Consider the following 25,730-nt stretch of genomic DNA (forward strand, 5'->3'; position numbering starts at 1 on the left):
AGATGTGATGAACTTTTATGTTGTTAATCTGAAAAATTTTAAAAATCAGAAGTATTCTTTTGCAACTTTTTCTCAAAATGTTGTGTTTGATGTTACAGTGTATTTGGGTTGACACGGTGTAAGAATGATCATATTGAAATAGAACTTACCGACTCCGACCGGATCGAAGGATTTTTTTCTGAGTGTTCGATCTTTGTATTAATAATTATAACAAACTAGTGGAGTAATTTCACAAAAAAGAATTGAATATCAATTCAATAAAAATTTAATTAATAGAACTTGAGTAAAGAAAAGTAACATTTGAACACCTAGCCTTAGCCAACATCTAGTGAGTTGAAAATTAAAAGGATATACTATCTTCTTTCAAATTTAGTCGGGCGACACCCTAACACAAAATGTCTAGAGTTTCGTTTTCAATATTTCGGCTAGTTTAGTTAGTAGTTTGGCTAGTTGCAAGTTCTAAAACCAAGGAAGAGCAACCAAAATGTGTAGGAAGTAAAATTACAATAGGGAATCAGCAATAAAATATTTGATTTTAAATTTGTTGTTTTTCCCTTTTATAATACAGAATAGATTTCAACAACCTCCGATTTTCTCAACTAAGCAAATTTCTTCACGATATTACTACACGTCTCAACAATATCATATTCCCATTATGCAAGATAGCACGCAATCGAATTAGATCTGAAACTAGCGAATGGAACATTTACATCGCAACTCTGTTAAGGTTAGTAGAGTAGCCGCATTGTGAAGAAAAATTGTCACATTCTTGCATAACATGAACGAGGTTTTCGTTAGAAAAACGCATGTACTACGATAAAGTTATAGGAACGTTTAAGTTTATTTTTTGTGGTATATAATTTTTTATGATACCAAGTTGAGCTACTACCGGGGTCCTTAGGTAGTGGATGATGGAACGGTGCGGTAAGATATTATCGCTAGCTGCTTCAGTAGTCCCCGACCTTACAGCGGCAGGTTTTAGAGGGTGTAGTGGGGTATATCTCAGGAGAGAATACTATGTAAAATGCTACAAAAGACCCAGTGATAAATTCTGTGACGTGGCAAGTTAGTGTCGCCAGAAAATAAGCACCCCCTGTGCTTGGGCAGCTGCAGGCACAGTTGGTTACCGAGTGGAGATTCAAGTGGATCGATACAGTTGGTGGTCATCATTATGCTTTTCGCAACAAGTAATGATGTGGAAGGCAAAGGAAAGACCACCACATTATTTTCCCAAGACAATCATTATGGCAAACACAACACAAGCAACGGCCCTCAGTCCCCTGCAGACCTTAAGTGGTCAGAGGGTGCTAAGAATCCCCGGGTGTGCCAAATTGCAACATGGAACGTGAGGAGCATGTACTAATGCGAAAAACACAAAAATGTTACACAGGAGATGCAGAGATTGGACATTGATGTCCTAGGAATCAGTGAATCAAGACTAAAGGGCACTGGTATACAAACATCAGATGATACTATTACTACTACAGTGGATATGACGACGAAGAGCATAGAATGGAGTTGCTGTAATGAATGATAAACACCACCTACTCCGATTAATTATGCAAGGAAAGATACAGAGAAAGCGACTACCTGGAAGAAGGCATACTTCGTGGCTTAAGAATCTCCGGACATGGTTCAACCTGAGCACAAAATCTTTGTTCCGTGTAGCAGTGTCAAAAATACAGATAGCCCTAATGATACTCGACCTCCGGTCGGAGATGGCACCTCAAGAAGAAGAAGATGATACCAAGTAACGGGACGAACAAGTAGTATGCCTGGTGGTAAGCGACAAACCTGTCCATAGTAATTACAGTGCCACTCAGGGCTTTAAATTGCAAAGATCTGAGGGACACTGTCACTGTGCCCGTCACCCTGAGACATAAGTTGACAAGTCCTATGTGCCTGTTATTTCACTAACTTTACCGTTCTTCTTATTATTGTATCTATGGCATACACTATAATGCTTGCCATCGTGGTAAAAGGATGTGCCAATCGGCGTACGGTACTCGCTAATTGCGCCAGACGTACAGAAAATGAATGGGTACATGCATCATACGAGGAGGCTCTTTTCGTGTACCCCAAGTTGCTCTTCAAAACCGGAATTCAGTAATACTCACATTACTACTTGGCGGCAGAAATAGGTAAGGTGGCAGTACCTCTCTGAACTAACTCTTTCACAAGGAGCTCTACCGCTACAAAACTCTATAAACTGAGAGGGGCAAGACCAAAACACCTTTAAACAAGTTACTTTTTGTGGAATATGAATGACCTACTAGGCATGTAATACAGTACTATAACGTATACCTATAAGATAGAGATCACGAATTTTTAAGATCTTACCATTTGTCGCCAATTAAACTAGGTCACAAGTATGGCGATTGAGACTTTGAATTTAAACAGCACGTCGTCCATAAATAAATCTACGTTAATTTACTTAAAATGAGTGATTTGAGTAAAAATTTCACATTGTTTTGTTAAATGAGAAAGTGTAGAGACATGTTTAGAAAGTATGTACATCTTCCGGAGAATATTATTAATACGTGACTATCGAGATTATGGAAACAATGACGCCTACGAGGTATGCGCAGAACGATATCACATTCATTTCAAAGTACGTGATGATTATTTTGATGATGAGTTTGTAACACCTGTGATAACATTGAATGCGTCACTGGTATGACCTGGGCCAAATTTAATGTTATGACTGTCCTCAACTGTCAGTGGCTATAGGTATACATAGATAGGCAGGCGTGTAGCTTACCATTTGATATTATAAAAAAAGTATATAAAATTATTTGGCTGCCAGTTGAGACACATTTATAGTATTTGAATAAAAGTTCGTAAAACAGAACTATTTTAATAGCCGTCTATTATATATGATTTTGTTCGCTCTCCTCTTACTATTTTACTTAGAAATTCGAAATTGTTTCGAAACTTTTAGTAACAGTAGAGCTTCTTGTGAAAGAGTTCGTCCAGGGTAGTACTGCCTTACCTATTTCTGCCGCCAATCGGTGATGTCAGCTTTACTGTGTTCCGGTTTTAAAGGGTAAGGGTGCTGGTGAAACTACAGGCATATGGGATTTGTCAACTTGGTGACGGGCGCATTGGCAGTGCCACTCAGATCTTTGTGATTTAAAGTTCCGAGAGACACTGCAAGTGTTAGGGACAGACGTGTAGCTTACCATCAGGTATATGTCTTGTTCGTCCTGTCGCTTAGTACTATATAAATAAAACGATTAGAACTCGAGCGCAACTCGTTACGTAAATAGACTTGAGCACTAATGTCGAGCTCGTGTCTATTTATTTTATTTATTTAATTATGTGTTTATTTATTTATTTTATTTGGAAACTCGATAGGCTCGCAAATTATTGCGAGTTTTTTAAAGGTACGTATTAACGTACCTTTAAAAAACTTCTACATCACTATATAATCCATAATTTTCATACATCAAGCTTAATAAAATAAAAGACTTTACAAACTGAAAACTATTTAACCAAAGTTAAAACCAAATAAACCTAGATTAAAAAATTTGCTCAAAAATATAACCTAGTATAACCATAATATACTATAAAAATAAAACGTAGTATAAAATATAACCATAATTTTTACTATAATTCTACAATATTAAATACTGCCACCTTACCTATGCCAAGCAGTAATGTCAGCATTACTGTGTTCCGGTTTGAAGGTTAAGTGTGCTGGTGAAATTACAGGCACATAGGACTTGTCAACTTTTGTCTCAGAGTGACGGGCGTAGGGGCAGTGCTACTCAGATCTTTGCGATATAAAGCTCTGAGTGACACTGCAACTATTACGGATAGGCTTGTAGTTTACCATCAGGTGCACGACTTGTTCGTCCCGTCACTTTAATATTATAAAAAAAAAATTTAAAGTTGAACGATGTCGCGGGCAGATAAATATTTAAAATTTTAAATATGTCCAAATGAATATAATATTATATATATTATACTATTATTATAATACTTCAATAGCGCCGATATATCGAAAAAAAATCATCAATGTCGCTTCCAGATGCACTCAGGCCTATATCGGTTAAGTTTGGAAACAGAATAAATTTCTACCCTACGTAGAATTTTAAAAATTAAAATAGATCATCACGGTACCTTCTTAACGTATACAAAATTGTAGTATTATATTAGTGAATTTAATTTCATTTGTTTTGGTAGTAATTTGTCTTTGTAATTTATAAGTTAGTTACATTACAAAATAAGCTAAGTGTTTGTGAGGGGTACTTTGAATTTGGGATATATGGATGCAAAATAAAACCTCATAATATGTCGAGCAGTGGAGTCTTTGTCTGAATAAGGGAGTTGAGTCCTAACATGTAGACTCCCGGACTCAAGTTTTCACAACACTATGTAAGAGTGCTGGTGAAATTATAGACACATGAGACTTTAAAAACTTACGCCTCAGGGTGATAGGCGCAGTGGTAGTGTCCCTCAAATTTTTGCGATCTAAAGATCTGAGTGGCACAGCAATTGCTATGGACGGGCATCGCTTAACACCTGGTGCACAACTTGTTCGTCCTATCACTCATAAAAAAATATTTCTCATTTTTACACGAAATTACTAAAGTCATTGTCTCCTCATAATTTTGTCTATGAATCAACCTATCTGGTTAAAAGTAACAGTTTCTTTAGCGTGACTTACAGTTAAAAGAAGATTCAAATGAAGATCGGAAACCAGTTTGGTTTTTCAAGGTGATTTGGGATTCCGGTCAAGTCAGTTCGGTTTTGTCCAATTTTTGTAATAAAATATTTACCATAACAAAATCTCAAGCATTCAGATTATATGGAGTGCCATTCTAAAGGTCAAAAGTCAAGACTATAGGTTATAAAAGTATTTATAGTTAATTTTATTTATTGTACAGAGTCAAGAGCACGTCAAGCTTGACACTGAATACTTAAATATCCAACTAAATGCCGCTCACAATAAAAACGCTCGAAAGTACAAAGTGTCAAGCTTGATGTGCGCCAGACTCTACCTTACCTGTATATTTTAACTTATTGTCTAAAAAAGAAAACTCTATTTATATTATCGTACCTGTGAACATACTCAACGTAAACAAAAGTCATATTAATAAGGACCACACCCGGGTGTATTGACACAAGTGACAAATTGACAAGTTAATAAAAGAAAGTTTATAAATGTATAATATGTAATACAGTGAAAACTTGCTAAAAATATTTATTGTTTATTAAATAACACTACAATAAAAGTATCAGTAATACTTCCTAGTAATAAGGTGAAGTTTAGGAACCTACCTTACAACGTAATTGGGTGTAGTTTATGCAACTAATAATACTTCAAAAGTTTTGGAATGCTGTGAAGTCAAAAAGCTTCTTCCTCAGGTACAATAATTAAGTAATTCATATTTAAATTTTCTTTACATGAAAGTAAGTAAGTAGAAAGTATTAAACATAAAGCCTTACTTTAGATACCAATGTGTAAGCAGTTCGTTCACTTTATTTCACGCGACTGAGACGCTTTCGCTAAACCTTCACCGAGTCTGCAGTTTTATTCCAAACATCGATGCGTACGCGCATCTTTCGCGCTGCAAGGCTCTTGTGCGTTGTGCGTCGGTCTGTATAATCACGTAAATAATAATAATAATATTAATAATAATAATAAATCAGTGAGTAATTTAAGTAGCGTGTCTACGTGATTTGTTTTTAAAGAAGTTGTGACAATGAAGTTATTGGTTTGTTGCTTGATAATTTTCGCACACATCAATAATAACAGCAAAGCTTCTTTGGACAGCTTTGCGCCTACTAATCTTAATATTTTATTAGAAGATACTACACGAAATTCAGGTAATATATGTATTTTTAATGTTTTTATTTCGAATTTCTTTGTGAAATGATTTCTTTGTTAATGAAGTGTAAATGTATAATAATTCAAGGCAACCAAATGCCATAATGAGTTTTAAATATAAAAAAAGGCAGTGCATATTAGTTTGATAGAAGTGTTGTTCAAAAAACTTTAAAACAATTTTCATTCTCACATTGACTTACAATTATACAATCTCAGTTACTTTTACAGATAAATCATGCCATAGACCATGTAAATTTAATGTAAAACCAAGAAGATGTCATTACACTTTCAAAATAGAGCCAACTATTCAAGAAGACGGTCGACCGGCCATCGCTATCAACGGCTTATCACCAGGCCCTCCCATACACGTTTGCGTCAATGACGTCATAATTGTAGAAGTCAATAATAAAATTCCTGATCAAGATCTGGCTATCCATTGGCACGGAGTAGAGCATAGAGGAACTCCTTATATGGATGGTGTTCCTATGATAACACAATGTCCTATTGTCTATGGTTCCACGTTTAAATATGCCTTCATCGCCTCCACAACTGGAACATTTTTCTACCATTCAGATTCGGGTAAGTAGCAACATGATTTTAATAAGTTTGTTTAGCAGACTTTGGAATTATTTGTGAAAAAATGTCAGTATTGTATTGATTGACGACTTCGGTGACCGGATGTGTTCTCGGGTTCGATTCCTGCTACGAAAAATTTCAGAAATGAACTTGTCTAAATTGTCTCTGGTCTGGATGTTTTGGGTAGTGTTCCACAGTGAATTGCATTCATGTGGTAGAAGTAGACTCCTCGTGAGAGTTCGTCTAGGGAAGTACTGCCACCTGCAATATGAACATTACTTACTGCGTTCCGCTTTTCAATGGTAAGAGTGCTGGTGAAATTATAGGTACATGAGACTTATCAACTTATGTCTCAGGGTGACGAGCGCAGTGGTAGTGCCTCAGATCGTTGTGTTTTCAAGCTCTGAATGGCACTGCAACTGTTATGAACAGGCGTGTCGTTTACCATCAGGCGCACGATTTGTTCGTCCCGTCACTTGGTACCATAAAATAAAATCTGGTACTCCTAATACAGGGAATTCCCTAGTTTGAGACGTGTAGTTGATTTGCGTGTCTGGCACAAAATAATGATTATTATGTCGATTTGGTAAATTATGGGCATTTGGTTTGAAATATTAATAATTTTTAAAAGAAATGGAACTCCTTTTTTCAGCTTTCATTTTTTTTATAATGCCTAGTGACGGGACGAACAAGTTGTGCGCCTGATGGTACGGGACACGCTTGTCCATAGCTTTAAATCGCAAAGAACTGTGGGGCACTGCCACTGCACCCGTCACCCTGAGATGTAAGTTGACAAGTCCAAGTAATTTCACCAGCACCCTTACCATTCAAAACCGGAACGTAATGCTCACATTACTGCTTGGCGGCAGAAATAAGTAAGACAAGACGGCAGTACTATCCTGGATGAATTCTTTCACAAGAAGTTCTGCTGCTGCTAAAAATTTGAATCAGGTATATTTATATCTTCAAACAAACGATCGTGTCCCATGGTCCTTGCTGACTGAGATGGTTTTAAAGTTATCAACCAGTTATATTTAATATTAATGCAAATCAACTTATTTTTCGCTATAATTACAAAAGTTAATAATTTAAATACCCTTTGTAATTATGCTGAAATATATCTTAATTATGCCCCCATATTCTTACTATTCATTGTCCCTTTCTGAAATAGAGAAATTGTATTTCTCAATTTAATTCGACCCTGAGACCGTAATTTGTGAATGAGGTTGTTAATAGTTTACACTGAGAGGCAAGGCTACGAAATGTAGTTGCGTGGTATTACCTTTTTATGTAGTGGAAGTAAATATTGCAAAAATTGCTTGTAGGAGTCGTGATATTAAATTGGACGAAAAATCAATTTCTTTTGATCTGTATTAGATCACTTATCTTTGGTAATTAAAATTGTGTCTATATACATATGGCTGTATATTTAATAGAGAAGTTCTCCCCTATCTTGCAAATTAGAATCAGAAATATCAAATTCGAGATGTGAAAGTGACCCGCGATCAAATTTAGTACCGCATCGCTTTTAATAAAAAATAAAAAAGCTGAAAAATGATAATTACGCTGATATTGCTTAACAATAAAAACTAAATAAGACATAAAAAAAAACCAGATCCCAAACGTTAATAACAAAATTTCGTTAAAGACTTTGATTACATTGTTTATGATAAGGGCAGACAGCGTACATATATTGCAACATACTAATTATACACATACCATACATAGAATATTCTTATCTAAATATGTATATAAATATATTTATAAACGATAACACGGAGGATGAATATAAGTACGTGATAGATAACATTCATTTACCAATTGCTTAAATTTGTCAAACGATTGGACCTCCAATACCTAGTCTATAAAACTTAGTCTTGCGATTAATTTAATTTGTTAAATTGATCATTTATTGATTATTATTATTTCAGATTGATTATTGGCGAAATTACAGGCACATGGGACTTGTCAACTTATGTCTCTGGGTGATGGGCGCAGTAGATGTGCCCCTCAGATCTTTGCAATTTAGAGCTCTGAGTGGCACTGTAACTGTTATGGATAGGCGTGTACCATCAGGCGCATGACTTATTCGTTCCGTCACTTGATGTTACGAAGAAAAAAAATGTTCAGTGGTTTAAATATAATTGTCTAACAATTTTTCAGTATCTCAACAAAGTGATGGCGTCTATGGCGCGCTAATCGTGAACCAGCCTCAACCTTTCGAGCCTCATTCTTCTTTATACGATTTCGATAGAAGTAACGAGCACTTGTTGCTGGTAGCTGCTAAGTTCCCTGAACTTCTCACTGGAAATTTAGAAGTAAATAATTTGCGACCGACTTCCCTCGTAATTAATGGAGAAGATAATGTGAAGTAAGCTCTTACTCTTCTTTATGTACTAATTTTCAAACGGTTCATAAAGCCGATGTTTATTGAAAAACAAAATATCCGATATAATAAAAGAAAATATTACATTGACGAGGATACTTCTTTTACTTTGTCACATTAATCAAAAAGTTTCGAAGCGCACGGTCAAGAGCACTTACAATTGTACTTTACAAAGTATGTGAATGGTTCAAAGTAAAGTGTCACGCTCTGTTGACTGTACTACTTGTATATATTTGTGTGTATAACAGATAGATGAATATCGATACAATGTTAAGGCGAATGTAAATCATCTAGATCGTATTCATAATTTAAACAAAACAGTCTCTTTTTGAACCTTTACTAAATCGTAAGGCTAATTCTATTTTATATTGGTTTGCAAGAAAAGTAGTTTGTGCCACGGAAAGTGCTTGCTCCCTGACTTATATCACTCTAAATGAAAATCGTTACCGACCGAGGCCGAAAAGACTGTCAAAACTGTTATGTTTTTTTTTTAATTAACTTCGAAACGATTTTTATGAGATCGCTTAACAACAGCATATGATTCGATATAAGGATTGATTCAGAGGCACATGAACCAAAACGATCCAAAAAATCGATTTAATGCAAAAAATCGTGCATTTCTAACACTGGTCGTGTAGTAGCTCATGTCTTTTCCTATATCTATGGTCATAACTTATTCATTTATATACAACTACGCAAAATTAAGTTTTATATCGACGTCGTGACTTTGAGTTTGTTTTTGCAATATATTAAAAATTGGAATTTCAGTTGGTATATTTTGGTATGTGGAGTACGGCAAATAGGGTGTTATAATGTGATTGTATGTACTGATTTTTAGACAACAACAATACAAATATAAATTCCTTTGATTTTATTGGACTCGGACCGTACCTGTGCCCACATAGGGGCCACCGCACTCAACAACTGAGCTATGAACTTCATGAGTTTCTCACAGGTAGCGCTGACGGCTAAAAAGTCATTCAAATCCAATACAAAGATCTACGTTAAGCACATAGATAAATTCTTAAGATCTGCTGATAATCGATTCGGTATGTAGCTCACTTGGTAAAAGCGCTGGCCCCGGTGTGGCAACATAGGCTGGTCCGAGTCAAATGAGATTGAAGGAATTTTTCTTTGTGTTGTTCGATTGTATGAATAATACACAATGGTCGGAATAGCGTGTTCCAAATGAGTAGATAAAAGGAGTGACATAGAGTAGTTAAAATCATCAAATAATTAATTGTATTAATTATTTTTTGATTTCTGGATTTCTGGAAATAGTTTTATTGCATAGGTAAGATACTGCCTCCGTGGCCGAGCGGTTACCACACAGTGGTCCCAGGTTCGATTCCCGGGCCGGGAGAAATATTTATATGGCCTACATTTATTTCTCTCGTGAGTTTGGGTGCAATTTGTGGTTGTCTATGTGCGTGTCCATGGCACCTGCGACACAGGGTTTCGCTAGTGCGGGACTATGTTGAGTGTGTGCGTTTTTATTATTATTATTGTACAACTACTTACCTAGGAAGCAGAAGTTGGATTTGGAGAATAAGTAATCTTTCACCAAAGTAAACATATTTTAAGAGCAACAAGCAAAAGCTTTTTTAACGAATGCGTGACTAGAATCACTTTAGATTTCAATTTCAGCTTTCGAGGTGAATAGTTTTATCCTACGATGCATTAAAACTATTTCCAGAAATTCGGAATTCGAAAAGTTATTAATTATCATTTTGTGGTTCTTAACCACTCCATATCACTCCTTGTATTTAAATATGCAGACATTTAAATATTTATTTGGAACACCACGATATCCCGACCTTTATTAATAAATTATAAGGATTTCAAGAAAAACACCACTTTGCAGGTTATTCATGCTACCTGGCTATGCGTACAGGCTACGAATGATAAACGCCTTAGCACTAGATTGTCCGATAATAACGAGCATAGACCAACACCGGATGACTGTTATTGCTGCTGACGGCCGAACGGTGAAACCCACCTCTGCGAAGAAAGTAAAACTGTACCCAGGTACGTAGTATATTATGTAATATGTAACATGTTGCGGTTTATCTGTTGGTAAAGGTCAATAGTTTTAGGTTAATGCTAGAATTACTGATACCTGATCTTTTCAATAGAATGTACAAAATCTATTTTATTAGGATCGTATATGTAGTTTATCCGTGTCTTTTCGAGTTACTAGAATTATTATTATTATTGTTTTATGAATTCAAGTGACAGGACGAACAAGTCGTGCGCCTGATGGTAAGCTACACGCCTGTCCATAACAATTGCAATGCCTCTGCTCCCGCCGCCCTGAGACATAAGTTGATAAGTCCCTTGTGCCTGTAATTTCACCAGCATCCTTACCATTCAAAACCGGAACACAGTAATGCTAATACTACTGCTTGACGGCCGAAATAGGTAAGGTGGCAGTACTTTCATGGACGAACTCTTTCACAAGGAGCTCTACTGCCACTGAATTAATCAACCCTTTGACGACATCACCCTGAATGAGGATATCCTAGGCTCGATTCCCGGTAGCATCAGTTTGGATATGATTTTTCCTAAACTAGTTCTGGCCTGAGTATTCAGGGTTCGGACTTAATTTCGTTAATCTGGTACTCAGCATACAGGGTAGTTCCCTACAGGGGGAAAAAGGGTGTGGTTGAAAAAAATTCGTTCTTCATTGTAATTTGGATTTTATACATATATTAGTACATAAACTTGCCTGACATTTGACTCCCTACTGACCTGGGTTTGCTACTTTCTAACATATGTTCCTCTTTAGCTTCCTTCACTCATGAGTCTTTTTATATACTCTCGTTTGATCAAAGCAGATCTATTATAATTAATTGTTTTTAGTTGCTGTTCAAGTAAATCGTGTGTATAAGTAAATCGTGAAATGATAACTAATAAAAATGGATGTAAATTGCATTGCGTTAAAAGTTAATAATGCTAAATAGCTGCGCTTGTGTTGAATGTTTTTTTTTACATTCAGTTAATTTTAACACTTTCCCTCCGCATAAAATTAATGACATAAATAACACGAATGAAATTTCAATCACGAATACCACCTCCAAAATTGTACCCGACACGTGTTTCGCTTCTATATGAAGCATACGCAAGAAATGTTAATTGTTCGACTCTCGGCCGAAGAACAGAATAAAACGACTTAGCAAATAGGAAAGTACTTTACTGTATTTTTTTTCTTTTTAACACACTCATAGCCCAACACTAGAGAAACCCTATATCGCGGTTGTCATGGACACTCACATAGACAACCATAAATTACACTCAAACTCACGAGAGAAATAGATGAAGGCCACACACGGCGCGAGAATCGAACCCGAGACCTCTGCGTGGCTGTCCAGCACGGTAACCGTTCGGCCACGGAGGCAGTTATTTTTATTTTTATGTATAAATTGTGGTAATTTTTTATTTGTCTTTCTTGCTTTTCTTTACAATTGTACGGTTTAATATTTCAACATTGTCGTTGTTTATACATTTTATTTTGTAGAGCGCCTTGTGAAATAGTTCGTCCATAGAAGTACTGCCACTTACCTATTTCTGCCGCCAAGCAGTAATGTCAGCATTACTGTGCTCTGGTTTTGAAGGGTAAGGGTGATGGTGAAATTACAGGCACATGGGACTTGTCAACTTATGTCTCAAGGTGACGGGTATAATGGCAGTGCCCCTCAGATCTTTGCGATTTAAAGCTCTAAGTAGCACTGCAACTATTACGGACAGGCGTGTAACTTACCATTAGGCGCACGACATGTGCGTCTTGTCACTTAATATTATAAAAAAATATATGGATATAATTTGGAAGCGAAACGAAACCTACGAATTCTGTCTACGTAATTTAAACGTAGTTAACTCGATCTTACGTTATTAAGTCGTCGTTAAACATATTTAAAAATGAAGTAAAGAAATTCTACCTTTCACAATAGCAATATACTGTTGCTTGGCTGCTTCTCCTTCTTTTAAAACATGTATTGTAAGTAATGTGTATGTAGGAATATATTATGTAATTGTATGTTATGATATTATGTGTATGTATAGTAATAAGTATAATGTGTTGTTTAATAATTTTTATATGTCTGTATGTGTTTATATCTAGCACCCGTCTTTTATTAATGTTTAGTCTTTCTCCATCCTAAGATTGTCTGGATGAAATCGCTATAAGTTACACCGCCAATTGTTACCCTGCTAATGTGATTCGTCTTTGTCGTGCTAACAATAAAGAATTTTCTATCTACCTAAGTAATTTGGAATAAAAATGATTATAATCATCATATACTATAATGTAATGATGTAATACATTTTCTTTGGTAATCAAATGCTGGAGGTAAATCGCACTAGTTCGAAGATAGTGACAGTTGGTTTTTGTTGCAGAGCTTTGCCGAAAGAGAAAGTACCATTAACACTTTAATGGAATTTATGATCTTGTCGTTTGTTAGGGATATAAAGCGTTTAAGATGACTTTAACAATAAGCACATTTAGCATTTCTAAGCATCAAGTTTATTAACATAAATATATCTAAATAATACATCTAAGGGGTTTTTCAATAAGAACTTTGTTTTGTAAATCAAAATAAGACAATAAATTTAGATGACAACCATTCAAATTTTTATTGTATTAAAAAAAGTAAGGTTTGGCAATTATGAATGAAAAATGGTATCTGATAAATGTCCACCGCGACCACAGTTACAGATGTCGATTGTTTCATCAAAGTTTTTAATCACATTTTCGACAAAATGGTGGGTCTATTTCGTTAATCACTTCACGAATTTTGAGTTTTAAGACTGCAATCGATTCGATTGGCTCCGTGTAGAGTCTGTCTTTAACATAACCCCATAAAAATAATCCAGTAGTGTTAAATCACATGATCGAGCTGGCCACTTAACAGCTGGATTTCGTGAAATTATGCAATCGGGAAATTTGATTTGCAATAAATTCATTGTTTTAGTGGCTTTGTGACTTGTGGCACCGTCTTGTTGAAACCACATGTTAGTGATATCCATATCATCAATAATAGGCCAAAATTGGGTTGTTAGCATCTCTCGATAGCGTAATTCGTTAACCTTTACCGCATTTCCAGCCTAATTTTCGAAAACACACGCATCCGGCAGTCTGTCTTTAGACAGAGTCTGTACGGAGCCAATAGAATCGATTGCAGCCTTAAAACTCAAAATTCGTGAAGTGATTAACGAAATAGACCCACCATTTTGTCAAAAAGGGATTAAAAACTTTGATGAAAAAATCGACATCTGTAACTGTGGTCGTGTGCACATTTATCGGATAACATTTTTCATTCGTAATTGCCAAACCTTACTTTTTTTAATACAATAAAAATTGGAACCATTGTCATCTATATTTATTGTTTTATTTTGATTTACAAAACTAAGTTCTTGTTGAAAATCCCTTTATTAACATGAACTTGTTGCTTATAGATATCTAAAACTATGTTTCTTGCGTTTTTCTCCGAACGCCTATTTTGCAAGTGTTGCATTTTCAATTAGCACGGCAGAATTGTCAGTCGTGTTTTAGTTTTACCACAAAGATTGTAGGTATATACGAGTATAACTATTGCAAAGAGCAGTTACTACGTCGCTTTACGTAACTGTGTTCTTGAATCAACTTATATGACATAAAATTTTACTGAATAGTCTTAGTACACAGTACTAAAAAAACCGACCTCAAAAGTTCGTGGAATTACATCCATTAGCCAAGTTTTATTGAAATCGGATACCGGAAAGTGCGTGAAACTCAATTTGTCTTCTAGTATGTCACCCTAACAAGTGTAACATTTTCTTCAAATTTAAATGGGACCAATGCTGGGGTACCTAAGTCTTTCTAACAAAAAAGAATCATCAAAATCGATTCACAAAACCGGTGTTATCGCGTAAATTACATACAAAAAAAAAAAACTATCAAATTGGGAACCTCCTCCATTTATTAAAAACTTTTTTGTTAAACGTTAACCAACATTACAATTGCCTCCGTGGCCGACCGGTTACCATGCTGGACTGCCACGCAGAGGTACTGGGTTCGATTCCCGGGCCGGGAGAAATAATTGTATGGCCTACATTTATTTCTCTCGTGTGTTTGGGTGTTATTTGTGGTTGTCTATATGTGTGTCCTTGGCACCCGCGATACAGGGTTTCTCCAGTGCAAGGCTATGAGTATAGGCGTGTTATTATTATTAATACTAATTTCACTCGTATTGAAATTTTTAAGTATTGCAGAAATTGAAAATTTAACTGACGTCGTTACGGAATGACTAAAAATACCAAAGAATTTTAGAGTTTTCTCAGAATCATACAATAATGGAGGACCGCGGAGAAAGGCGCGTGTAACATACACCAGCGAGTTTAAGGTCAGCAGACCGGTTCTTGTTATTGTCATTTCGCTTTCCATTACATATTTTCACTACAGTTTTAATACTTTAACACCCAGGTAAACATGAAGGTTACAATTGTATTTCTATTTTTTTAAAGACAATTTACACGTTGATAACGTGACATGATTTTGATAACCTAAATAATATTTTTTATTCGAACTTTGTTTTTACAGATTAACTGTGATGTGATTGTTATAATAGAAAGTATTGCTAATATAGTCCTTTAAAGTTCTTGGGCATTTAACTCATGTACACACACACACACACACACACACACACACACACACACACACACACACACCGATCAACTTTCTAGTTCGAGTATAAATATGTCCGTTTTTAAGTTTCGTAAATTGAAGCGGTATAAAATACTGCATTCACATTCATACTTCGAGTCGTAGACATTGTTTGGTATCCGTTCAGGACGAAGAATAACTATATTTAAATTTTTAGTTTGTATAGGTACCACATGCAGTATAATCTAACAAGGAATAACATAATTAATTCATTAATTTCACATTCCAGGTGAACGTATGGACGTAGTTGTTCGGGCTTCGGAAGACAAGGGCGGGTACTGGATCAATATTCGCGGAGAGGGCGCCTGTGCTGGCCTTCATGCACACGCTATGTTCCTCTACTCAGGATATAACTATACTTCTATGTTAGCTGCGGGACAGGTAAAGTAATACATAATTAATAGCTTAAATAATTATTTATTTATTTCATACAATTATACAGTATCACATTAAATTACCAAGGCTCTGTGAAATTCATTACTAGACAATATTAGTCATTCACAGAATTGAGGTGCACATCAATCCTCTCACAAAACCTCAAACATTCATTACACACAGTCACCCATTTACTTGCAAAAACATCGCAGTCTGGTGCAGATATGAAAAGCGCATGTACATAAATGTACAAAAGAAGGTTTTCTAAACTAGTTCAACTGATATTAATGGAGTTTTAGATATTTCTTGAATACTTGATTGACGGCTGATCCATGTTATTAAAAATTGGTTGAGTTGCTTAGATTTTAAGATATGAATATCCTGAGTTCTTCGTTCTGCCGAAATTCAACTCCGTGCGATTGAACGGTCCTTAGTCGATGCTGAGTATGTCATTGATTATACTCACGTACAGAAATGCGCAATGTTTATATAGTCTCATTATTTTCATTTGTATTTGAGTTTCTCATAGTTTTTCGGCTTTCCATTCGCAGATTTATGTATGTATATGTTAAATGTGTCCATTAGTATACTTTTTTGTATAAGTAATAAAACTTTCTCCATTAGGAGTAAGTTTGGGTTGGTCAAAGTCTTAATTTCATACAGCTCAAGTGTCGTTTGGTGGTCTCTTCGTTATCAAAGTTGTGTCCATTAAACAACTTTTTTTATAATACCAAGTGACGGGATGAACAAGACGTGCGCCTGGTGATAAGCGACACGCCTATACATAGCAGTTGCCACTGCGCTCCATTCAGAGCTTTGATAGCAAAGATGTTGGTGGGCACTGCGCCCGTCATCCTGAGACATGAGTTGACAAGTCCCATGTGCCTGTAATTTCACCAGCACCCTTACCCTTCAAAACCGGAACGCTCACATTACTGCTTGGCGGCAGAAATAGGTAAGATGGCAGTATTCCCTGGACGAACTCTTTCACAAGGAGCTTTACTACTACTAAACTTCGAAGAATTTCGTAAACATCGAAATAAGTGAAAATCTGAAGGGCTTTGTAACATTTATCCCAAACTTATTTGAAAAAATAAAAAAACAGGCAATAGGTTTATTGTCTGCGGTTTTTATTTTTTTTTTGTTGCAAAAATGGCACGAACTTTTTGGTCAATCCATTAATATCGATGTGGTAAAACATAATATCTGTCCGTGTACTTTGTTATTATTATTTGTATACAAAAAAGTTTTCAAATAACGTGTGCTGTAGCCATAGTACGAAAATTTGGAGAATTTCTATCCTTTAATGAGCCTTAATTGAAAAGGAACCTTCTACTGTTTTTATTATATCATCAAAATTGAGCGTTACCGCATTGATCATATTGGCGCTGAATGTAAGCCTTTACAATAGAATGTCCACATGCTTACATCTGGGTCGTTCAACCACGCTGGAAGTGGTGCAAATACTGATTAACCCCGAAAGGTTTTCGATATTTTTAGGACGTGTGTTCTACCCATCAATGCGAACAACTTAATACCTACGTATAAACTTTTAGTATAGATCACCCAACGATATCTGTGGACTTCATTGAGATCATCCGATATTTTATTCGCGACTCCTGAGAAGTCACTATAGTTAAAATTTATATTTGAACTTCCATTTTTCTTGATTTTCAGAAAGAATGGAAGCATGAAACAGCTTCTTCACTCATATATGGCCAAATGTTAGAGTCGAATCAAGAAAATAAATTTCAGCACACCGTAAAATCGGTATATCTGGGTATTGATCGCAATACAGTTAAGTTTCAAGACACTGACAATGATTTTCGCTATTATTTTGATTCTGTGCCGAAGAAACCGTTCTTCCCCGCACCTTTATGTAAGTTTAAATACTTTTTATCATACATTTATTGTTTGATATCTAGAAGATCGTCATAGTAAGTTATTGTAAGGTAATTTACAATTATTAACTAGAAAAAAAGAAAGAAAACTGTTTATTGCACAAGCACAGACACGCATATGAACAAAAAAAACAGAGGAACAATAATAAAAAAAATATTAAAATAATTTACATGACTAAGCTGTAATTTACCGTTAGGTATGTGTGTCGGTGCTGGTACAACCGGACTTCCGCAGCATTAGCCACAATCGCTTCTTTTTTAAACCGTGTCGTGGCGCTGACTTTCAGCAAGCCTGGATTATTGTTATGAGTGGCTGGATTATTATGTAGAAAATTATTATTATTATAAACACATTCAGAGGATTGTTTCGTCGGTCAAAAACCACACTGACAATTATTGCTCTCTTACTTGCACTAAACTTAAGTACGCCTTAAACCAATGTCTACATTGATAAGACACTCTATGTATTAAGAGTGTCTTTTGCATTGCAAGCATTGGTTTAAGACGGACTTGAGTGTTGTGCATGTAGACATTAGTGTTGCTCTCAGTAAATTACAAAGCAATGTCATAATATAATGACTATGGCAATTTTTACGAATAATCAATATTAATATTTTATGTCATAAAACGTTACTATCATTATACTCAACATTAAGTCTTCAAAATTTTAATATTCGTTATTAAACGAATGTCGACTTCATTTTTTATACACTATTAAATGTATAAATAAGGAAGTCGACACTGGAAAGGTAAACGTCTAACGTGCATTTGGAAAATATTACAGAAAAGCGATTTAAAATTAGAAAGTTTCAACTTTTCCATATAACAAGTAGAGTTATGATTTTTTTTTCAGCGTCGAAGTACTTATATATGAATAAGTATGGAACTTTGTTGTACTGATGACATTCTCTGGTTTTAAAGCTCTTCGTGCAACCGGCGTAGTCCAGATCAACAACAAGAGTTTCCTGTATCCTAGCCTGCCTGTTCTCCTGTATGGATCTCAAGAAACAGACAACTGGTGTATTTTTGGTGAAGAGGAGAAAAACGACGATCCTCAATGTGTGCTTGTCTTGAATACAAGGAAAGGCGAGGTGGTGGAGTTGGCTTTGGTGAATGAAGGTAATTAATACTCGTAAATTCGGAATTCAAGTATTTAAAAAAATATATATATATTTTGTTCTAACCGTCTTCAAAAAAGGAGGAGGAGTATATGTTAAGCGATTACTCCGACTGTTAATTTTGTGAACCAATTTTGATAATTTTTTTTGTTAGTTGTAGTGGTCTCATTCAAATTTGAAAAAGTATGTCACGTCTAAGCGCCTAGTTACACGAGGCGAAAGTTTTCGCGCGGCGACCGCCCAGTTACTACGTCTTCATTTATATTAATGGGGAATCTCAATTCTATTTACTAGACAACAACATTTAAATTCCTCTGAATAATATAACCGCCACAGACGGGCTGCCGCAGACTCCGCTCGGCGACCGCGGGATCTCTGCGCGGGTTGCTGCGTAGACCAAATTCAAGCCATGCTCGCCCGCGTGCCCGAGACGCTCATTTCAGTTAAACCGTAAAAGCTAATCGAATAGATTATAGATAGCGTATTTTGGCATGACAGTTAGATGCACGCGGGGTGAGCGCGATGAAATTCGTGTCGAATAAATGCGCCCTAAAGGTGAGAAATTAGGAGATTAATCAGTTTATTGGATTTCATCTCCTTTCCGTTAGCCGATTTCAATAAAACTTGGCAAATAGATGTACGTGTAACAAACAATTCGAAAGCAGATAAGCAAACTTTTGAGGTCGGCTTTATTTTTACAAAAAAGTTGTAATTGTTGTGTAGTGCTATTTACCCCTTTATGGTATATTCTCACGAGTCGCATATCGATTGTACGGCTATTGCAAATTAACAGCATGTATGCAATCGGTTAGATCGCATTATACTAGCATTTGAGATGAAATTGCAGGCTGCATGCCAGCTCCACCAGCAATCAGTAATTGTGAAGAAGTCACATCTACTGTATTTTTTTAGTAGCAGTAGAGCTCCTTTTGAAAGTGTTCGTCCAGGGAAGTACTGCCACCTTATCTATTTCTGCCGCCAAGCAGTAATGTCAGCAATACTGTGTTCCGGTTTTGAACGGTAAGGGTGCTGGTGAAATTACAGGCACATGGGACTTGTCAACTTAAGATTTAGGGTTTTGAGATTTAAAGAGCTGAGTGGCACTGTAACTGTTATGGAAAGGCGTGTAGCTAACTATTAGGCGCACGACTTGTTCATCCCATCACTTGATATTATAAAAAATAAAAAAATTAATCGCGTCCCAACTGCATTTCAATTGCTAGTTTGCAGTTGCAATGATGACGGAATGCAGCTCGTGTGATTGGCTGATGCCAATCTGATGATTGCCAAAAATTGTTTACACAAGGACGTTATGTACAACAAACAAGAGACGTTTTCCTATTGTAGAGACGCAGTTGACCTATACCGACATAAGTATAGCAAAGTTCAGAGTAAAAGAAACGTCAATCTTCAGTTTTTTTTTTCTGTTTCAAAATACCGCAAACTGATCTATGTTACATGTTTGTAGGTTCTGGTAGCAATGAATCCTATACGTTCCACATGCACGGTTATGGCATGCAAGTGGTAGCAACAGGACAAAGTGCGAATGGAACAGAATTGTCTAAAGAGAAATTCCAGCTACTTGATAAGGAAGGAAAAATACAAAGGTAACAAGGCCAAACTACTAACTACATTTACATACTTTCAGTAAAAAATTGTATAAGAAACTTTTACCCAATTAAAAAAGAAATTACATTCAAATGGTTACTTACCACTTTGTACAATGTTATGTGATGCATAGTGTGCTATGGTGTTTTTCGAAACTTGTCGTTGCAGCGCTTATTTTACGTGTTATAAGTATGCAATAAAATATTAATGTAGCAATATTAACACCATGTGGTCGGTTCGTGGTATACAATTGCTGCTTTGACCAAAAGACCCTACGGTCCGCATTGATTGAACTATTTACCTGTAGCATTTATTTTCAAATCCTAATCTGATAAGTCTATTTTCGATAAGTTAATGACAAGTGAAATAAGCGATATCCTATAACGTTTCAGGAATCTACAGTGGCCTGTAATCAAAGACACTGTGACAGTACCAAATAAAGGCTACACAATAGTAAGGATACGACCAAATCACGGTGGCAGCTGGCTGCTGGAATGCAGGTCTTGTGGCTTGACTCTACCTACAGCAATACTTATTAATGTACCTATAGCTATCCCTAAATCTGTAGTAGGCTCTTTACCGAAGTGCGGTAGCTATAAGCCTCCAGATCTGTTGTTAAATTAATTTTTAAGACTGAATAGATTTATATCGAATGATGTTATTAAATTTGTTATTTTGTTTTGAATTTGCTGCTCTTTTGAAACACCAGCGAGTTTGTTTAAAGTTTGATGCAATTCAAATTGTTCGATGAAGTATACTCAAGATGAAATAAACACTATTTAGTTTTACGTGTATATTTAAAAATGTGATTCTTATTTATTTTAGTTTTAATAAAGTTAATTAAATACAGATATATTTTAAGTTTATTTGAATAAAGTACAAATTTTATTTCTAGTTTCATGAAATTCTTACTTGTCGATGTATTGTTTGATAAAATCAACAAATGGAGCTACTTTTGTATATACTGTGGGTGCACCTTTTTGGCCACACGGTGACGCTCCCCACGACACGATACCTAAAATTACTGGAGTTTTGTCGTTACTATTTTCCTCTGTTTTTGGGGTGGCTTTTTTTGTAAGGTAACTACCGACTTTGTCTACTAAACCCGCATCAACTCTATTATCATCAACTGTGTTATCTTCATAGTTGGAAGTTGGATGAAACTCTTGATTCTCTTTAGTTGTTTGTTCAATAACATCATCAGATGTGTCTTCAATATCTTGCGTAGCATATTGTACAAGAGGTCCACCGGAATCACCATTGCAGGCAGCGACGCCGCCAGTTGTTGGGCCGGTACAAATGTTTGATTTTTCTTCCAACGGATTATCCTCATCATCATCTTTTATGTTATCAATCGCTTCATAACATTCTGTAACATAATGTATAGAATATTTGAAGTATGGTTCACCTAAATCAGTTTCTATGCGAATATTAGAAATATGTACATCCTTACCCTGGTACGGTATATATGTCACTGCCACCTCTTGAAGTTTACTAGGAAGATCTGGGAAGAAGACTGTAGTCCTTAGTACTCCCCAACCAGCTAGAGTCAGTGATTCAGGACCCATTTTGTAACCTTCGGGTAGTTTCACTGGTTGAATTGCTGCTGTGTACGTGAACGGTATTTTTACTCTAAGTAGTGCTAAATCATTTGGCCCTATGCCTCTGAAATTTAAAATTAAAAATAATTTGGTAAAATTTAATGTGCAGGTAGGTACATTGGTAGTCTTTTACCATAACACCAAAAAATGTAGAGTATCAATCGTTTTATACAAAAGTCTAGTTAGGTCTACGTATAATGATAAAAGAAACGGGTTAAATATAGATATTTACGATAAAACAGAGCAAAACAAATTTACCCATCATAGGAAGGATGAGGTATACGTCGTTCAACAGTCATAACTTGGGCTTTAGGCCCAAAGTTGTCCACATCGTGTGCTCCAGCTACAACGTCCATTGGGAGCCATCTTATCAACCAGGATTCCTTGACGCAATGTCCTGCAGTTAACACCTATAAAGTGTATAATTTCTTAATGCGTACATAATCTTTAAAAACAAAAGCACTTAAAATATTTATTTTATTTATATCGCGAATATTTGTTTTTTTCAAACAAACCGACGTTTCGGGCCCCTCACAGGTCCCATGGTCACGGTTGACCGGAAAAGAAACCCGGAAGAATAGTTTCATTTCCTATGTGTAACAATTGCGAAAACCTAAGAATTCGATATATCTATTTGATGTTTTTGTTTGGGTCTCAATTCGATTGGATTTATTTTGTGCGTACGTTAATCGATTACTCCAACATGTGAACTGATTTCGATGATTCTTGGTTTTTTGTTGGAAACGGGGTATCTCAGTAGTGGTTCTACTCGAATTTAAAGAAAATATTCTACGACTAAGGGTGGTAAATTAGAATAATGAATCCAGTTTTTTGGATAGAGTGGGGACACTCTACTTTCTTTTAATCGATTCCATAAAGCTTGGCAAATAGATGTAATTGTACAACAATGAAAATACGAACTTTTGAGTTCGGTTTTCTGATTGTTATTCTGATTCTGAAGTATTATTGTTGTAGCAAAATAACCGATTGACATATTACAGAGGCTGATGATAGAAACCATTAATCATCAGGCGTTAACATCACAAATACATTAAGGTAATTATACTTCAGGCTACATTATATTTATGTATAAATGGTGCTGCTGAAAATGATATTTACCCAATAATTATTGAGGAGTGATCCACCGCATATATGCGCACGTATCCACAGGAACCTTGTTTGTAGAGATACGATGTAAGGGTGACTATGTGGTTCGGCTTCATGTCCCCCGACAATTTTGCTCGTCGGCTGATCCCATTGGTTTGTTACAGCTACAATTTATACAATTTAACAATGTAATGGAAAATATGAAAGTGGAATAATTGTCTTTTGAGTAACGGAATCCTTTGGGCCTATACTTTACCAACAAATTTTCATCTGGTATTGTAATTTCTAATAAGCTTCGGGTATTTTATAAAAATGAATTGAGAGACAAGACGTCTCTAACATTTATTATTATTATTTATTTATTATGCTTTATGCAAACACTATTACATGCAAATACTATTACTAAGTAAGTTAAGGGGAGAGCGTCAAACAGAAAAATTATATTAACAAATTTATGCTTCAAATAATACGCTAAAAATTTCGAAACATTACTCTATGATAGATTAGGATGGTTTTTCAAACACTAAAATTTATAGAAGATCTGTGCACCTTGAGTGGAGCTTTTCATGGAACCTACCTGCAAAAACAGCACATTTGGTGACTACCAAAACAACTGTAAGTGCAAATTTCATGGCGGACTTTTGCAAAATATGGTAAGGCTATCTAATGCCATTGCTATTTATTATTTTTTTAACACATAATCCAGTTATCTCGACGAATGCATTAGTTTTTCAGAAAATGTAAACCTTTGTTATAAATCGAGTTGTTAGGTTTTTGTGATAGCTATTTTTTTCTATTTTATTTGTTTTGTTCCATGGTCACAGCTGACTGAGATGGTAAAGTCATCAATCAGTTATGTCTAATAATAACTTTGCTATAAGTAAAATCAAGTCAGTGTAATAGTAATTGTCAGCTCATATTAAAACTCTCGTGAAGAATTATATTAACTCTACACTATCTACATGTATTACTTGTAAAATATCTCAATATTTTAGAGTATGAATTTAAAGCAAGGAATTGTATATGAAAGTAATAATAAGTAATTATGTCTTACAGTTCTGCCAACGCACGAGTTTCTCAAAACAAGCAAAGTTACTAGCATATTTTGATTGGAAGGCTACAGATCCACCAAAGATTATAGTACTGCCAATAATGAACGTAGATGGCGTTACTGTCAACATAGTTTGCGTTGCAAAGCAGCTGCATTTAGTGTGGGTGATGTAGTCGTTATGATGAAGTATGACCGTAATCACTCACCTGCGGGAGATATATAACAACATATTTATTCATGTTTCATCTTGCGTGTTATATGTTTCCTATAAAAATAAAATTGGTTAAAATATCAGTTGAGCCTTTGTATCCTTTAATAAATAAATCAATATAAATAATAATAATAAATAATTTTAATATAAACAGGAAATATTGGACTTAATTATGACGATTTCGCAATTGACGAATGTTTGTACAAATATAATTTTTAATTGCTATAAATAACCATAATATTTGTTCTTTCTTTTCAATAGGACATAGAGTTTATTGCATGAATAATTTAGGAAAGTGGGAGAAATGTTTGGCATTTTATTTATTTATCTAATAGGAAGATCAACAGCTTAGACTAAATTAAATAATAATAAGAACTGGACGCCAATTACAGACCCTCACAAATAAAAATATAATAAAAAACTTAGTGCACATTTTAACTAACGTATCACATAGAAAAATAACCGTAGTTGTAAGTCTCACTATGAGACAAAGACGTACCCACTCAGTGATCTCCTTGCCGAAATCACACTTGTATTGAGAAGATAAATATCGGAAGTATTACCCAGTGTGTTAAAATTATTGCTTGCACGAGATGTAAATTCGTTCGAAAAGAAATTAGCTGGCATGTTCTTATTGTTTATCAACATAATGAATAATATTTATTTGTGTGATATTATGAGTCACATTCAGCTATTTCCTACTTGGCGTTACGTATTCACATTTTTTAAAATGTTTCTTATACCTGACCTCTCATCAAACTACGTCTGCTAATCACGGCATATGCGGGTCATTACAATATTAGAGTAGGCCGAGTGTTTTAGGGCAGGCTAATGATGGCAGGTGGGGATGTGAATTCGCCTGCTATGCAGAATATGCGTCAAGGAGATGATGGATTTTAAAATTATGTTTACGATAGCAATATACATACAATACTTTAGGGTTCAGCTTCCTCGTTAGAAATATTTGAAAAGCTATGGCTTTGTAATTAAATTTATTGAATGTCACGATATAAAAGCTATGTATAATTTGTCATTTAAAGGGGTGCCCTGACATCCTACTCCTCCTCTTCTTCTTTCTTCATCGATATGGAGGTTGATGTTCCTCGCTTCCGTAGGTTCACCCTCGAGACCCTACAAGTGACCCCTGGATGGTGCTAAAGAGCAATAACTACTGGTGGTAGGCTTCGGCCGTGGCTATTCACCACACTCCCGCCGCAGTCGAGTCGCCAAATGGTTTTTACCGTGTTCCGACTCGTGTTC

General features: G+C 35.5%; 2 protein-coding genes across 2 annotated transcripts; one reads left to right on the forward strand and one right to left on the reverse strand.

Annotated features, from left to right (window-relative positions):
• Positions 1-5,674: 5,674 nt before the first annotated feature.
• LOC113237390 (laccase-1-like) lies at positions 5,675-21,207 on the forward strand. The gene is made up of 9 exons (XM_026473824.1): positions 5,675-5,835; positions 6,065-6,415; positions 8,576-8,783; positions 10,663-10,826; positions 15,728-15,879; positions 17,551-17,752; positions 18,696-18,893; positions 20,361-20,499; positions 20,893-21,207. The coding sequence occupies exons 1-9, from the start codon at positions 5,712-5,714 to the stop codon at positions 21,122-21,124; spliced, it is 1,770 nt and encodes a 589-aa protein (XP_026329609.1). The 5' UTR covers positions 5,675-5,711; the 3' UTR covers positions 21,125-21,207.
• A 90-nt stretch (positions 21,208-21,297) lies between these two features.
• LOC113237391 (granzyme-like protein 1) lies at positions 21,298-23,843 on the reverse strand. Its single transcript, XM_026473826.1, has 5 exons — positions 23,786-23,843; positions 23,221-23,372; positions 22,360-22,511; positions 21,954-22,165; positions 21,298-21,869 (listed from the first exon to the last, which is right to left on the reverse strand). Exons 1-5 carry the CDS (start codon positions 23,838-23,840, stop codon positions 21,409-21,411), a joined length of 1,032 nt encoding a protein of 343 aa, XP_026329611.1. The 5' UTR covers positions 23,841-23,843; the 3' UTR covers positions 21,298-21,408.
• Positions 23,844-25,730: the final 1,887 nt, after the last annotated feature.

This window comes from Hyposmocoma kahamanoa, unplaced genomic scaffold (assembly GCF_003589595.1).
Source record: "Hyposmocoma kahamanoa isolate Upper Pololo Valley unplaced genomic scaffold, ASM358959v1 93, whole genome shotgun sequence".
Classification (NCBI taxonomy): domain Eukaryota; kingdom Metazoa; phylum Arthropoda; class Insecta; order Lepidoptera; family Cosmopterigidae; genus Hyposmocoma; species Hyposmocoma kahamanoa.

What these genes read in the sequence shown, in the direction of transcription:
- LOC113237390 (XM_026473824.1), top strand. Translation starts at nt 5,712, where the DNA reads ATGAAGTTATTGGTTTGTTGCTTGATAATTTTCGCACACATCAATAAT. An exon ending in GAAAGTAAAACTGTACCCAG is followed by an intron (nt 10,827 to 15,727) that starts GTACGTAGTATA and finishes TTCACATTCCAG; the next exon opens with GTGAACGTATGGACGTAGTT. An exon ending in GTTGGCTTTGGTGAATGAAG is followed by an intron (nt 18,894 to 20,360) that starts GTAATTAATACT and finishes ACATGTTTGTAG; the next exon opens with GTTCTGGTAGCAATGAATCC.
- LOC113237391 (XM_026473826.1), bottom strand. Translation starts at nt 23,840, where the DNA reads ATGAAATTTGCACTTACAGTTGTTTTGGTAGTCACCAAATGTGCTGTT. An exon ending in CACTCCTCAATAATTATTGG is followed by an intron (nt 22,512 to 23,220) that starts GTAAATATCATT and finishes TACACTTTATAG; the next exon opens with GTGTTAACTGCAGGACATTG. An exon ending in GACATATATACCGTACCAGG is followed by an intron (nt 21,870 to 21,953) that starts GTAAGGATGTAC and finishes ATTATGTTACAG; the next exon opens with AATGTTATGAAGCGATTGAT.